Source organism: Chenopodium quinoa, unplaced genomic scaffold (assembly GCF_001683475.1).
Source record: "Chenopodium quinoa cultivar QQ74 unplaced genomic scaffold, ASM168347v1, whole genome shotgun sequence".
NCBI classification, from domain to species: Eukaryota; Viridiplantae; Streptophyta; class Magnoliopsida; order Caryophyllales; family Amaranthaceae; genus Chenopodium; species Chenopodium quinoa.
This window is the reverse complement of record NW_018743292.1, coordinates 12,456,133-12,471,621: the sequence shown is the minus strand read 5'-3', so window position 1 is coordinate 12,471,621 and position 15,489 is coordinate 12,456,133. Positions and strand designations below refer to the sequence as shown.

The 15,489-nt window shown below is 33.2% G+C and overlaps 1 protein-coding gene and 1 long non-coding RNA gene across 2 annotated transcripts; both read left to right on the top strand.

The window, feature by feature from the left end:
- The first annotated feature begins 3,855 nt into the window (after positions 1–3,855).
- On the top strand, positions 3,856–7,277 carry LOC110737096 (putative calcium-transporting ATPase 13, plasma membrane-type). The gene has a single exon (XM_021917466.1). The coding sequence runs from the start codon at positions 4,035–4,037 to the stop codon at positions 7,107–7,109; it is 3,075 nt and encodes a 1,024-aa protein (XP_021773158.1). The 5' UTR covers positions 3,856–4,034; the 3' UTR covers positions 7,110–7,277.
- Positions 7,278–13,556: 6,279 nt separating this feature from the next.
- LOC110736080 lies at positions 13,557–14,856 on the top strand. Its single transcript, XR_002514198.1, has 2 exons — positions 13,557–13,950; positions 14,668–14,856. It is a non-coding gene; the product is annotated as an uncharacterized LOC110736080 (long non-coding RNA).
- Positions 14,857–15,489: the final 633 nt, after the last annotated feature.

Sequence of the window (15,489 nt, the reverse complement as noted above, 5' to 3'; positions counted from 1 at the left end):
CCTATTTATAGGGGTTGCCTCAGAAGGCGAAGGGACGCGACCCTTCCCCTTCTACTTTTCCCTCCTCTTTCAGTTAGAATTTGAAGAGGTTTCAAAAAAAAAAAAATGCATACGTCAGCTCTTTTCTCAGGCGCCACGTGGCACCCTGCCACGTCAGCACCTGAGAGGGGCAAATGTTTGGGGTAAAAATACCCCAGCCACGTGGCCTTATGGCAGAGCGACACGTGGTACCCCGCCATTGGTCAGCAGGGCTCCAATCCCCTGCTGACACGTGTCCCAGGAACCCTAAATGGGGAACCAAGTCTCCCCACTATAAATAGTGGGAGAATCCTCATTAATGGGGCATTCAATTCAGAATATTCAATACATTCATAAAGACTTACACAAAAACCGAGCAATATTAATTGCGGAATTCTCCCATTACGCGAGAAGTAATTTCACTATTTTACGCACTATCTTCCTCCCGTACGTAACTGACTTGATCGTCGGAGGCGGAGCTCCAACCAACCAGAGTCTTCGTGGTTTTGCAGGTACAGGCGGCGAAGGGCATTCTCGGAATTGTAACTCTCCCGCAGGACACATCAAAAAACCCCGAAACAAGTTTCGTTCTCATATCACTCTATATTCATTCCTAATTCTAAACGATTATCACATAAATTAGGCAACATGTAGAAATCCACTATCAATTATCTACGAGGATATTGCCAAGATATATCTAATATTAGGTGTGACTGGTAAGACTAACAACAGAATTGCTAATATGAATTAGGCATGACTTTGCATCATCTAACTAATGTCACACATTTTTGAGAAACTTCAGTGCACACGACGTATTGATTGACCTAGTTGCATTAAATTTACGAGTAATTTTAATACTTCGTATATTTAACTGAAAGCATTACATATGATGAATTCATCGTATCATAAAATTAAAGGTTAAAAAATCATAGTCAATCATCCTTGTGAAATTTGAATAATCATAGCCTATTAGGGTCATTAACTAGTCATCCAATTAAGATTTTTCAATAAAGATTCACAAGTCAATACTAGTAACTTGAATATTACCATATGATTATCCTTTGTTGATAAGTCATGGCTAGTGCCTAGATGATGCATGATTTATACGTCTTTTAAGTTCATGTAATCAGATGACATTGCAACAATTATGTCACGAAGTACTAGTAACTTTGCAAGAAATTTGTTGCTGTTTGTTAAGCCTAATGCCTTGTCTTTATTGTTTTGTTAAGATTAAAGGCTGACTCAAATTAGTAAATTATAAAGGAAAATTGGCTTAGAATAATACCAACTATCAACGGTGTGTGCAAAATAATACGAACTTTACTATTTGCTATTAGCGGTACCATCTTTTGTACTATGTGTGCAAAATAGTACGCCGGTCACCAGAAAAGTATCGCGAGGAATATTCTGTCTAATTATTATTATTATTATTATTATTATTATTATTATTATTATTATTATTATTATTATTATTTTGTTATTAATTTTCTGTTTTCTTTTCAAATTATATATTCTGTTAACAACTTCCTTTACAGTACCATCCAAATTAATAATACCCTACACCTTTGTTAGGTTTTTTTTTTTTTTTTTTTTTTTTGAATTGTCAATATGTATTAATTTTATTTTTTTTTTCAAAATACCTGTAGTAATTTTTACTACCACACAATAGTTAATAAGGTATTTAAATGCATTATTATTTTGATATAATTAGTTTCAAAAATTGTTTAAAAAATCCAAAAAAATTCCCCACATTATCTTGGTTGGTTAATGTGGGGAAATTTTTTATTTTTGAAACAACTTTTTAAACTAATCATATCAAATAGTAATCCATTTATATACCCTATATACTATTGAGTAATAGTAGAAATTACTACAGGTATTTTGAAAACAAAATATTTAAACACATATTGACAATTCACAAAAAAAAAAAAAAAAAAAAAAAAATATATATATATATATATATATATACAAAGAGGCGAGGCATTATTAATTTGGATTATAAAGAAAATTGTTAGCATAATATGTATTTTGAAAAGAAAACATAAAAGTAACAAAAAAATATATAAATATAGACGGAATATTCCTCGAAATAATTTTTGGGTGACTGGCGTACTATTTTGCACATATAATACAAAAGATGGTACCGCTAATATCAAATAGTTGAGTTCGTATTATTTTGCACTCACCGTTGATAGTTGATATTATTTTAAGCCAATTTTCAATTATAAATTCAAGAATCTATTGTAATTTTATATAGTTAAATGTGTTCTAATGAAATTTATGACCTATGTAATTAGGAGAAGATTTATTCGTGAATTAAATAATAATAATAATGATAGCGGTGGTGGTGGTTAAAAGTTTATAATAAATTTGAACCAGATTCAATAAGTTCCAATTACGTTCAATTAATTCAGATTAGGTCATTTCAAATAATTTCATGTCCAATTATGGATGTATTCTATCACTAAAAAAATGAAAATTGTATGTTGGTAGTTTGAAATGTGACTACCATAATATTTTAATGATTATGTACTCGTAGTTCTTAATTGACATATTTTTCTCGAAATTATAAATTATGTAGTTCTTAATTGGTATAAGATAGTATTATTAACATTTTTTTTATCTATCAAATTTTTAGATTTTGTAAATTTTATTCCTATTTTATAGTTTCTCGAAAGAAATTTATTTTATATTAGATTAAATTTTCAAAAATTATATTTGCATGGTAGATATTAGAAGACTAATTGGGTCCATATTATAATGTGAAATAATAAATTGATTATATTGTTTATCATTAAAATAATACTCCATCCATGTTTTAATAAGTGTTACACTTCCTTTTTTTGGCAAAAAGTTACATTTTAATATTATATCTCTCTCATTTCATGGTCCCCATCCAAACCCACTAATACTTTTTATTATTATTATTTCTCTCCTCTCACATTCATTACTTTTTAATAAATTATTAACCCCACTATCTTTCTTTTATAATTTTTTAATACTCCAACTATCCCACTTATACCTCTTATTTTATTTAAGTCAATTAAATTGCCTAAAACTATGTGTCAGTCAAAGTGTAACACTTATTAAAACACGGAGGGAGTATGGTACTCATATTTCGAACGTTCTTTGTAAAAACATCTTTTATAAAAGCAAATTAATCATGAACCTTTTTTTTTTTTTTTAACAAAAAGTGATGACTTAACATAGGCTTACAACTTTACACTACCACACGATAATCTTTCTTCAAAAGTCACCATTAACCATAACAAGGACATATAGTAAGTTATTCAATTAATTTTTAAAAGTGAATTATTTTGGGGCAATTGAAAAAGATATTAATATATATAGGGCTTTTAGGAGTAGGTTTTTTTATTGGGTTTTCTTGTATACTCCTAGTTAAACAAAGGTTGAAAATGAGTACCAAACATTTATACTTAGCAATTTAGTGTATAACAAAACCGATAAAGGTTATCATATGCAGGATACATTAATACTTGTAAAAGATTGAGTCAATATGACAACTAAATCAAAAAGGATGAAAAATCCTTATTTTTATCGATATCAAAACATAAAATAAGAAAGTGTTAGGAAGTTACCCCATATGAAAGGTACTAGGAAAGTATTGTATGAAACTAATTAGTGGAAAAAGCATTTAATTCATGAATGACATGCATAAGTATATACGGAGTATTCAGTATGAAGTTAACTGTAAAATACTTCGTAATACTATTATGAAATTAATCAATTAAAATATGTCACACCATGAAAATGGTAATTAATCTGCATTGTGAGAAAAAATATTCAAAAACGAGTAAAAAAAAAGATGAAAATTACTTTTTTTTTTTTAAAAAAGTGGGAAACTACGTTGAATCTTCTTAGAAAGCGTTACATGTGATTACTTCACTATTCACGTATCCTATATTTATAAACCAAGGAAACCAAGCCAAAATACAAACTTCCAAAGGTCATTCATCTCTCTCAGACTCTCAGTTGATTCTTTTTCCTTCATAACTATGGAATTACACCAACGTAAAACCACAAACCATTCCAACAACATCGACAACGATGACAAACCATTCATTCCAAAACCTAAAAAACTATGGAGTTTGCCATGCAACACAGTTTACTTCATTGTTGCACTATCCAAAAAAATCCTTACCAATAACACCCAACACACGAGAAGGGTTGTTGCCCGTTCTCGGTCCTACATTGTTGTTGATGTTGAATCTGATTCTAGTTCTATTATCCATGATGACGTTCAAGCAACATCGTCTTTTCCATTTGAAATAGGCCAAGAGATTCTTACGTCCATGACAAGGGAAAAGGACGTCGAATCTCTTTCGAAACTTGGTGGTGTAAAGCATCTTGCTTTTACGCTAGGAACCAACAATGCACTTGGTGTAAGTAGCACCAACACTACTGAACTTTTAAACAGAAAGACTGTATACGGGTCTAATGTTTTCCAAAAACCACCTAAAAAAGGCTTTCTAAGCTTTGTTATTGAAGCATTGAAAGACACCACAATCATCATACTATTTCTTTGTGCATGTCTCTCCCTTGTATTTGGCATTAAACAGCATGGCCCCAAAGAAGGGTGGTATGATGGCGGAAGCATCATCATTGCTATATTTCTCGTTGTTTCTGTTTCTGCCATTAGCAACTTCAAGCAGAGCCGACAGTTTGAAAAGCTCTCCAACGTTAGCAGCGACATACAGGTTGAAGTGTTGAGAGATGGTCATCGCCAGCATGTTTCCATCTCTGAAGTCGTTGTGGGTGATATCGTCTTTCTGAAGATAGGGGATCAAATTCCGGCTGATGGGTTATTCTTGGACGGCCACTCCCTGAAGCTGGACGAGTCAAGCATGACAGGAGAAAGTGATCATGTTGAGGTAAATGACAAAAATAACCCGTTTTTGTTCTCTGGTACAAAGGTCACAGATGGTTATGGGAGGATGCTGGTTACTTCAGTGGGTATGAACACTACATGGGGTGAGATGATGAGTTCCATAAGTCAGAATTTGGAAGAAGAGACTCCATTACAGAAACGCCTTAACAAGCTCACCTCATACATTGGTAAGGTCGGTCTTCTAGTTGCATCGCTAGTTCTTCTCGTCCTGTTGATTCGTTACTTCACAGGGCATACTAGAGATGAACATGGAAATCGAGAATACAATGGAAGGAAAACAAGAACAAACGATGTAATGAATGCAGTCATAGATATTGTTTCTGCTGCAGTAACCATTATAGTCGTTGCCATTCCTGAAGGTCTCCCATTAGCTGTGACATTAACCCTCGCATATTCAATGAAGAAGATGATGGGAGACAATGCCATGGTTAGGAAACTCTCAGCTTGTGAGACAATGGGGTCAGCCACTACCATATGTACTGACAAAACTGGTACTCTAACTCTTAACCAAATGAGTGTCACTGAATTCTGGCAGGGCAAAGAAGTTGTACAAAGGCCCTTTTCTTTGTCGAAGGATGTTCATGAATTACTTCATCAAGCTGTTGGCTTGAACACAACAGGAAGTGTCTGTCAAACACCTTCAGAATCAACTCCTGAGATATCCGGCAGTCCCACAGAGAAAGCAATCCTTAAATGGGCTGTTTGTGATTTGGAGATGGAGATAGGCATGCTGAACAAAAGCTTTGAGGTTCTGAAAGTTGAGACATTCAACTCAGAGAAAAAGAGAAGTGGGGTTATGGCTAGGATGATGAGTAGCAACAGAGTGCAAATACATTGGAAGGGAGCAGCAGAGATGATACTAGCCATGTGTTCGAGCTATTACGACCAAGGAGGGATGTCTGTGATGTTGGAGGAAGAAGATAAAGAATATTTCTGCGAAATTATTCAAAATATGGCAGCTCAAAGCCTAAGATGCATCGCTTTTGCTCACAAACAAGGGGAGGAGGACGGTGTCATGCAGCAGCTCGATGATAGTGGGCTCACTTTGTTGGGTATAGTTGGATTGAAGGACCCATGTCGACCTGGTGTTCTAGAAGCAGTAGAATCATGCAGGAAAGCAGGAGTTAGTGTCAAAATGATCACAGGAGACAATATTTTCACTGCAAAAGCGATAGCTACAGAATGCGGAATCCTCAGACCAGACGACCAACTACATGAAGAAGCTGTCATAGAAGGCGTAGAGTTCAGAAATTACTCACTTGAAGAAAGAATAGCTAAAATTGACAACATTCGAGTAATGGCAAGATCATCTCCATTCGACAAGCTTCTCATGGTCCAATGCCTGAAGCAGAAAGGCCATGTAGTGGCTGTGACAGGTGATGGTACAAATGACGCTCCAGCCCTTAAAGAAGCCGATATTGGATTATCAATGGGTATCCAGGGCACTGAAGTTGCAAAAGAGAGTTCCGATATTGTCATCCTAGATGACAACTTTGCTTCTGTTGTCACTGTCTTGAGGTGGGGTCGATGTGTGTACAACAATATCCAGAAGTTCATTCAGTTCCAGCTGACAGTAAATGTTGCTGCCCTTGTAATCAATTTTGTCGCTGCAGTTTCTTCGGGAAATGTTCCTCTAACTGCAGTCCAACTGCTCTGGGTGAACTTGATCATGGATACCTTGGGAGCATTAGCTTTGGCTACTGAAGAGCCAACTAACGATCTCATGAAGAAAAAACCAGTCGGAAGAACCGAGCCACTCATAACCAAAGTCATGTGGCGAAACCTCATTGCACAGGCATTTTATCAGATGGCTGTCTTGTTAACCCTACAGTTTAAGGGCCAGTCAATATTTGGAGTAGGGGAGAGACTGAAGGACACCCTCATATTCAACTGTTTCGTGCTCTGCCAAGTATTCAACGAGTTCAATGCAAGAAAGCTGGAGAAGAAGAACATATTTGAAGGTATTCATAAAAATAGGTTGTTTCTGGGGATAGTTGGAATGACTATTCTTCTTCAAGTGGTGATGGTGGAATTCCTCAAGAAATTTGCAGGTACTGAGAGGTTGAGCTGGGGTCAATGGAGTGCATGCATAGCAATTGCTGCAATCAGTTGGCCCATTGGTTGGCTTGTAAAATATATTCCAGTTTCCAGCACGCAGAATAATCTCTCAGCACGCAGTTAAAAGTCCTGCCAATGACCATAAAACATGCATCAGTCTCAATCAAATTATCAGTCCGAGTCTTTGTTATTTGTTAATACTTTATAGTCAGTTGATTTAGAATCATAAAACATCCAGATTCATGAATAAGAAGTCAATTTCTTGAATATACAATGCTACTACATTTCTTAACCTTCTAAGCTATTCCAATCCAATTTGATATTAGATGGAAGGTACATCCACATGAAGCGCCTACAACAATATATTTCCAAATATTTTAATTTACTTTTCAAACAAGGGGATGGTTTTTTAATTCCTGCATCCTAAAGCAAAGAATGTACACCAAGAGTTGATTATTGTTGTATCACAATTACACTAAGGTGCTTTATGATGCAACTTTGCAAGGAAAAGAAGGGGAAATTCTTCAACAATAGTAGGTTCAACTACTATACCATATGTAAGGCATCACTCTATGAAATAGTAAACAATAAGTACGTGATTCAGAGTCTTCTAAGACAGTTAGGGATACACATGGCTAGTATAAATAAAGAAAGATAAAATTTCAAAATTGGCATTCTGATATGCCTTTTCTTATTAGTTATCATCTTGCTAGCCCAACAATCGTTAAAAAAATTTAAAAAATAAAACCTCACAACCGATACGATCATGTCTGAAGTAAAGAAAATTATATCATAAATAATTTTTAAAATTTCATTAACACCAAAATACACCATTTTTAAAAAAATTGACTCCATCCAAAAGCAAATGAATCTTACCGGAAATACTCAACAGTCAACATTGAAGCCTAAAAATTCAATTTTCCACCCACTTTTTTACAATTTATTTCAAAGATTAAGTAGCCCCTAAGAATATTAGAATATTGATGGATCAGCATAAAATTTGTTGACTCAGTCCAATGGAAGAAACTCCTTGATGGCAAAGCTTGAATCTCTAGTCTTTAGAGCCCAAAACCAATATATTACATTTATGGAATTTCACCACAGTAGTACTAAAACCACATGGATCACCTATGTTTTGTACACAAATTACATAAAGCTGAAGATAAGTGACAAGGATCCTATTGTCCAAATGAAGTTTCTATACCACCAATTCCAAAATTCCAAAACACCTATCACTGTCCTTATTGTGAGGTGAAATAGACTACTATTACAACGGATGAATCCAGGTAGAAAGCATGCTAGACACACGCTATCCATATTACACAAAAAACAAATTTGAATGCCTCTCAAATTCTCAATATAAGCAAGCTCTGCTAACCAAAGTAATCGACCTGTCTCAGATACAATTCTCCTGTAAAACCTCTGACATATTTAGTTTATTGCTCTGTGAAGTGAAGCTTGAAGAGGGATAGCTCATTTATCAATTTTCACTAGTAGATTCAGATATTCTAGACACCATCATTCAACACCAACATCCTAAATGATTGATACTCACTTACCAGATAAGACAAGAAACCTTTTGCAGGTTGACTTGACATTCACAATCCTATTATTCTTATACTTAGTGACTGCATTTGACTGAAAATAACCTCAAAGCTAAAGCCAAAATCAAAAAGGGCCTTACAGCAGCACAAGAACAACTCATGGAGGCTTGAATAGGAGTGTGGGATATGTATGTATAAATGGGTTATGGTTAGGTGAAGCTGTTCTTACGTAGCTTTGAATTACGTTAAGTAAAACACCATATGCTTCTCACTATACCTAATACTCCATCTTTGTCTTCAAGAACATAAATCATTCAATATTTTTAATCTCTCACTAAACAGATCGTTACAAATAAAAATATAAAAATAAAAAAGACTGATTTCAATTTGAAAAGTCCAACTTATTTGGCTCATATGATGAGACACTCTAACTTATCAACATACGGTAGCACAGGCTAATAACATGAAGGAGAAGATGAATAGATAATGATGAATTTAACTAAGCATATTCAGAAATAAACAAGTTAGCCATGTCTTGAAGCCATGTGAGGATAAGCTCCTAGTAGAGGCTATCTCCTACACACATGTATGTAAATCCACGTCCATAACAGATCACTATATATTCCGGTTTGTCAAAAAAAAGCTCGTCCATTTTTTGTAAAAAGAAGATAAGCTCCTAGTAGAAGCTATTATCTAGACAAATGTGACTATGTTCCTATTTCTGCTGTTCAAAATCATTCCAATTTTCCCTTTCAGCCAACCTTTGTGATACAATCAGTATGCATTACAATCTATATATCAAAATTTAACATGTAGTGTAAGACTAACACTTTATTCATGATCTGCCCTTCCACAGGGTATGAAGGAAGAAATTAGATATCCAACTCATTGTTATAAGCGTGCCTTGTATCATGAGAAAAAGAGGAGAATGCTAGTGGCATTGGCGCTACGGGTTGAGAAACTCATTCAAGCTAACCCAAGTTACAACACCAGTGAGTGCGAGGATGGTAATATACTGTGGCTCGCCCACACCTTGCCCAGAGCTGGCTGAACCTTGCCAGTGGCAGCGCATGTGCATTTCCTCAATACGGTTTTGTTAATTTTGTTATGTTTCCTATTTTTACGGCTTGCTCATGTCAGCTACAACATTATTAGCTGCTCCGTACTAGGTTATTCCCTGGGAAATAATTTAGGGTACTATTAGAAATTCCATATACTAGTATTATAAAAGGAGCCATGATCATCAAATTAAGCCACATTAGAAAGACTCCATGTAAGTCTAAAAGCTCTCAAACCCCCCACTCGGCTACGTGTGAACTAGGTCTCATCGACTGAACCACATAAATTCTTGTGTCATCTGTTTCTTTTCTTTATTAAACGGCCTATATCATAGCAATTCCACATAAAAAAGAAATCCAAAATTCAGTTTAAATTCTATCAATAGCCAATTCTAATTAAAGCATAAATGGGAGTCTTGCAATACCTAATAATCCCTCCATTTTAAAATTGTAGGATCATTTGTTTAAGGTTAAAATTTGTTACCTTTACCCACTAAAATTAAAATTATCATAATTATTCCTATTGATAAAAAGTAGTAGTAAAAAATTAAAAATTATACTATCAAGCTTTGACCAAATGTCAAATTATACAATCACAATTTTATACAAGGACCATCAACCTTGGCAACAAAAAAAAAATGTCAATTTGCACAATTACACCCTCTCACAGTCTTCTCAATTCAAGGTCATACTGTTATATACTTCGTATATAATTTGCGGGATGCCCAACAACCAGATCAATAAAAACATATGATTGACATTTTCTGATTAGATAAAAAAACACAAAATTGGGCGAAATTAACCATTAAAGTAGCAAATTTTTATTTTTTTTAACTAATAAAACAGTAAAATATGAAGCCAATCAAAAAAAAAAAAAATTAATGAAATGAATAGAGAAAATAATCTGACCTTTTGATCATAACCGCAACTTAAGGAATTCGGGATTTCTACAATATCGCCGGAGAAGTGCAAGTTTTCTAAAAAAAGTAAAATGGTTTGCATGCCAGGAAAACCCTGGAAACACTACTCTGTTAATCTGGTTTTTTTTTTTTTTTTTTTTTTTTTTTTTTTTTTTTTTTTTGGTCTATATATATCTTTTCTTTTTTATACTCTTTTTGTTTCATAGTATTTTCTTTTTTGTAGGTAAACCAAAACACAATGTCTCTTCCTATCTAAATATTGTACTTTTGACATTATTAACCCTTTTTTATGAGTTGCCATTTTTTTTCCTTTTCTTTTTTTGTACTTTTAACATTAATTTTCAACCCTTTCGCTCTCTATCTATTCAATTATTCCCAACTACTTTTTCTTTCTCTCTATCTCTCTCTAACCCCACATACACATATGTACTTTTAATCATTAATTTTAAAGAATTTACAACGTTCTTAATTTTCGCGTAAAAACCCAAAGAGGTTTTGTATTATGAGACGGAGGGAGTATAAGTTTAGGAATGCATGACAAAATCACGCGCAAATCAGTGTAATTAATGAATATACTTCCTCTATTTATTTTTAGTTGACACGTTTATTTAGTCACGTTTGCCAATGCACAAATTCAACCGTTTATTTTAATTACCAATAAGCAAAAATTATAAAAAGTTGATATTTTTGAAAATATATACCGTGACGAATCTATGAAGACCCTACATGACTATATTTTTCATTACGTATAATCACAAAAAACGGTCAAAAAGAAGTATGAATAGTGCTAAAGTCAAAACGTGTCAACTTATAAAAACGGAGGTAGTATTCAATTAATATTTTCCTCTTTTAACTTCTTATACATAGCCAGTGGCGGATCCAGGATTTCCGAGATAGTGTGTCACCATCAATTATTGATCATTTGGGAAAGTACAATTTTTTTTTCCATGTCTTGTTCATAATTAATTTCAATCCAAAAATTATATATATATATATATATATATATATATATATTTCACCAAATTGATTTCAATCCAAAAATAGGACACAAAAATTCATACCACAACCAAATACAGTACTTAAGAATTCAATTTTACAAGTCGAAAATATTACAAATAACATGTTATAAACAAATGGTACAATAAAATTATTATATTGAATTAACTTTATGATTTTTTAGTTAATTGATAAGCTTTATGGGGAAATATTAAAACTGGTTGTACAAATATAAGATATAAAAAGGGAAAAAAAATTATTAAAAAATTATACAAAAAAAAGTGAGATAACTTAAGAGACCAGTTATTAAATATAACTGGTCTCTTTAATGAAAAAAAGTAGCGCAAGAAAATTGCGAAATGCAATAGCAGCATCAAAGAGACCTCTTATATAAATAACAGGTCTCTTTAATATTTAAAAAAAACCACATTAAGTCTTTTGAAGCAATAGCAGCATAAAAGAGATCGCAGAGGTCTCTTTAATATTGTTTGTTGTTACCAATAGCAGCATCAAAGAGACCACCTATCTATAATAAGGGGTCTCTTTGATATTTTATTTTTAAAAAAATACTGTGTCACCAGACCCACTATGACTAAAGATGGATCCGCCCCTGTACATAGCTCTTAGGGCTACATATAGCATTTTCCTATTTTTATTTCTTTTCTTTTTTTTTTACAAATTGATTTCTTTCTACTTCGTTCTTTTTTTTTAATTTTTCTAAAAAAAAAAAACAAAAATCTTTTAACGTTCTTTTTTTAATATACCTATGTGCATTGTTAAAACAAAAATAAATTCCCTATGTGCATCGGTTTAAAAACAAATTCCGATCCCCAAATAATGTCCATGTAGGATCGGTGTTGGGCGTCATTTCTTGATTTGTTTTAGCTTAAAACCGCAAAGAGCAATAGCGGTTGTAGCTTTAAAACCGCTATTACATTTAACGATTTTAAAAAAGAGACCGCCTTTTACTATTAACAGGTTTCTTTGCCTCCTTAATTAAATCGCCAAAAGCAGGAAAGAGAGCGCCAACATTAATATTGCTTAAAGAGACCATATTTCAGTAATAATCAGTCTCTTTGCCTTTTAAAAAAAAAAAGATATAAACCGCTAATATTGTTAACGGTTTTAACATAAAATCGTTGACGTCATTAGCGGTTTTAAGCTAAACCAAATACCAATATTACATGGATGACACTTTGGGTATTTGTTTTTAAATTGGTGCATAATGGGATTTTTTTTTTCTCAACAATATTGAGGGAAAATCGCTCTTTAATTTGAAGTACTAAGTATTCTAAATATAGATGTGCCTAAAAATTGTCATTTACTCGACCACAAAGACTCGACACAAGACCCAAATTTGACTTGAATAAGATAATCTTAAATCTAAATTAAGTTGAGTCATAGCTTGAATTAACCGATCCAAACTAATTTCGGCCCAAAAAAAGTTCAAACTCAACATCTATCCGAAACCGAATCGATCCAATCCAAACCCAAATTGACCTGATTCGAAATTAACTCATAGTAACCCAACCCTAAATCAACCCAAATCAAAGTTAACCTAACCTGAAAATTGACTCGATCCAAAATCAACTTCAATTGAAATTGATCCAAATAATTTGAAATTTTTAATCATTAATTATGGAGTTTAACATTTCTTTATTTAAACTTATTTAAATTGATTTTTTATAAATCAAGTCAAAATAAATCAAGGATTTAGGAAGGAGGAAGGATATGAAATATATAGATTTGCATGAGGATGAAGCATTGGATCGTAAGGGATGGAGGAGGAAGATTTATGTCGATGACTACATGGAATAATCAAATTTGGTTTATGTAGCCGACCCCACTTATGGAATTAAAGCTTTGATTGATTGATTGAAGTCAAAATAAATCAAGTATAATTCATACACTAGTATAAAAAATTAAATAGGCACCCCCCTATAGCACCGGTTCATGAAAACCGGTGCCAACTAAAACGAGCGTGAGTTAAAATTTCAGAGTTGGCACCGGTTCTTACTTGAACCGGTGCCAATTACGCTAATTAGCACCGGTTCAAATCGGTGCCAACTGTATTTTTTTTAAAAAAAAAACAAAAAAGAATAGAGTTTGCTCTGGTTAACCTGTGCCAACTGATTAATTTTTTTTTTTAAAAAAAGAAAAAGAATAGAGTTCGCACCGGTGCCAACTGATTATTTAAAAAAAAAAAAAAAAACGAGTTTAAAACAAAGCTATATATGCCGAGTTTCTGGGTTTTAACAACTTCATTTCTTCTTCAGTTTATTTGTCATTCTCTCTCTTAGCTCTCTGAAATTCCTTATCTCTGAAATCTGAATGCATGCATGCCTCTCTCCTTCAATTCCTTATCTCTGATCTCATCTCTGTTCTTCTCTCTCCAACCAAGCACAATAGCCAACACAACAACCAAGCCTCTCTCCGTCAAATTTGAGGTTAGGGTTTCGGGGTTTTGGGTTTTTCACAATTTTGGCTGGGTTTTTCATGATTTCTGGGTTTTTCACGATTTCTGGGTTTTTCACGATTCTAGGTTTATGGGTTTTGTGGGTTGAATCTGTGAGGGTGTTTTTGTGCGAAATCGTTTGTTTTTAAGGGGTTTATTTGATCGAGTTTTGTTCGATTTTTTGGGTTTATTTGTCAATTTTTTTTCGATTTGTTTGGGGTTTATTTGTTCTATTTATTTTTTGTTTTTTTGGTTGAATTTATCTGGGTTAATCGTTCGTTTTTAAGGGGTTTATTTGATCGATTTTTGTTCGTTTTTTTGGGTTTATTTCTTCGAATTGTTTTCGATTTTTTGGGGTTTATTTGTTCTATTTATTTTTTGTTTTTTTGGTTGAATTTATCTGGGTTAATCGTTCGTTTTTAATGGGTTTAATTGATCGATTTGTGTTCGATTTTTTGGGTTCAATTGTTCGATTGTATTTCGATTTGTTTGGGTTTATTTGTTCTATTTATATTTTGTTTTTTTGGTTGAATTTATCTGGGTTGAATCTTAGTGCATTGTTCGATTTTTTGGGGTTATTTGTTCGATTTTTTTGGTTAATTTGTTCTATTGATTTCCGATTTTTTTGGGGTTTTTTTGTTCGATTTTGTGGGTTTATTTGTTCGATTTTTGTTGAATTTATCTAATTTTATTGTTTCAATTGATGCAGATTTGAAGGACGTGAATTTGCTGAGTTGATGTTCGAAGTTTCTGGGTTTTGGATTGTAATTTATTTTTCATCAATTTTTCTGTTTTTTTTAATAAACTGTAAAAAAAACAATTTATTTTGATGAATATAGCCTTAGCTTGTTCGATTTCAAGTTTTGGATTGAATGTATAAATTGGATTGATGAATAAATGTTATGCTGAAATTTTTTTTTTTTACTGTTTGAAGGCATATTTGGCACCGGTTAACCGGTGCCAATTGAAGTTTAAATTAAAAAAAAAAAAAAAACAGCGCGCATTAATATTTCGCACCGGTTAACCGGTGCCAAAGTGTGTAGTTAGCACCGGTTAACCGGTGCCAATTGCTTTAGTTGGCACCGGTTTTGAACCGGTGCCAAATTTTTGGGGATTTGGCACCCCTTAAATCCCCAACGGTTCAAAACCGGTGCCTTAGGGGGGTTTGAACCGGTGCCAAATTAGTTTTTTCGTCTAGTGATAAATGCATAACAAAATTTATGCTGTATATTTTCGGAAACGATACACATAGTCTATGTGTACCCCACATAAATAAGTGATTTGCTCAATTTCTATTGGCTAAAACTTTTGGCCCCACCTCAAAGGTTCTGTAAATTTCAGTTTAAAACATTTTGGAATTCTATTTGAAATTTAAATTTGAATTTTGAATTTTATGGGAACGACAACATTCCCACCATTGTTAACCTTCTTTTACTTTAGACGAATTCGATTGAAATTTCTCCCACTAATTTTACTAAAAGTGGACAACAATAACGACATGAACTAACATCGCAAGGGCAAAAGCCTGTCA

Bases quoted from the DNA above. Each gene is read 5' to 3' on its own strand.
- LOC110737096 (XM_021917466.1), top strand. From the start codon at position 4,035: ATGGAATTACACCAACGTAAAACCACAAACCATTCCAACAACATCGAC.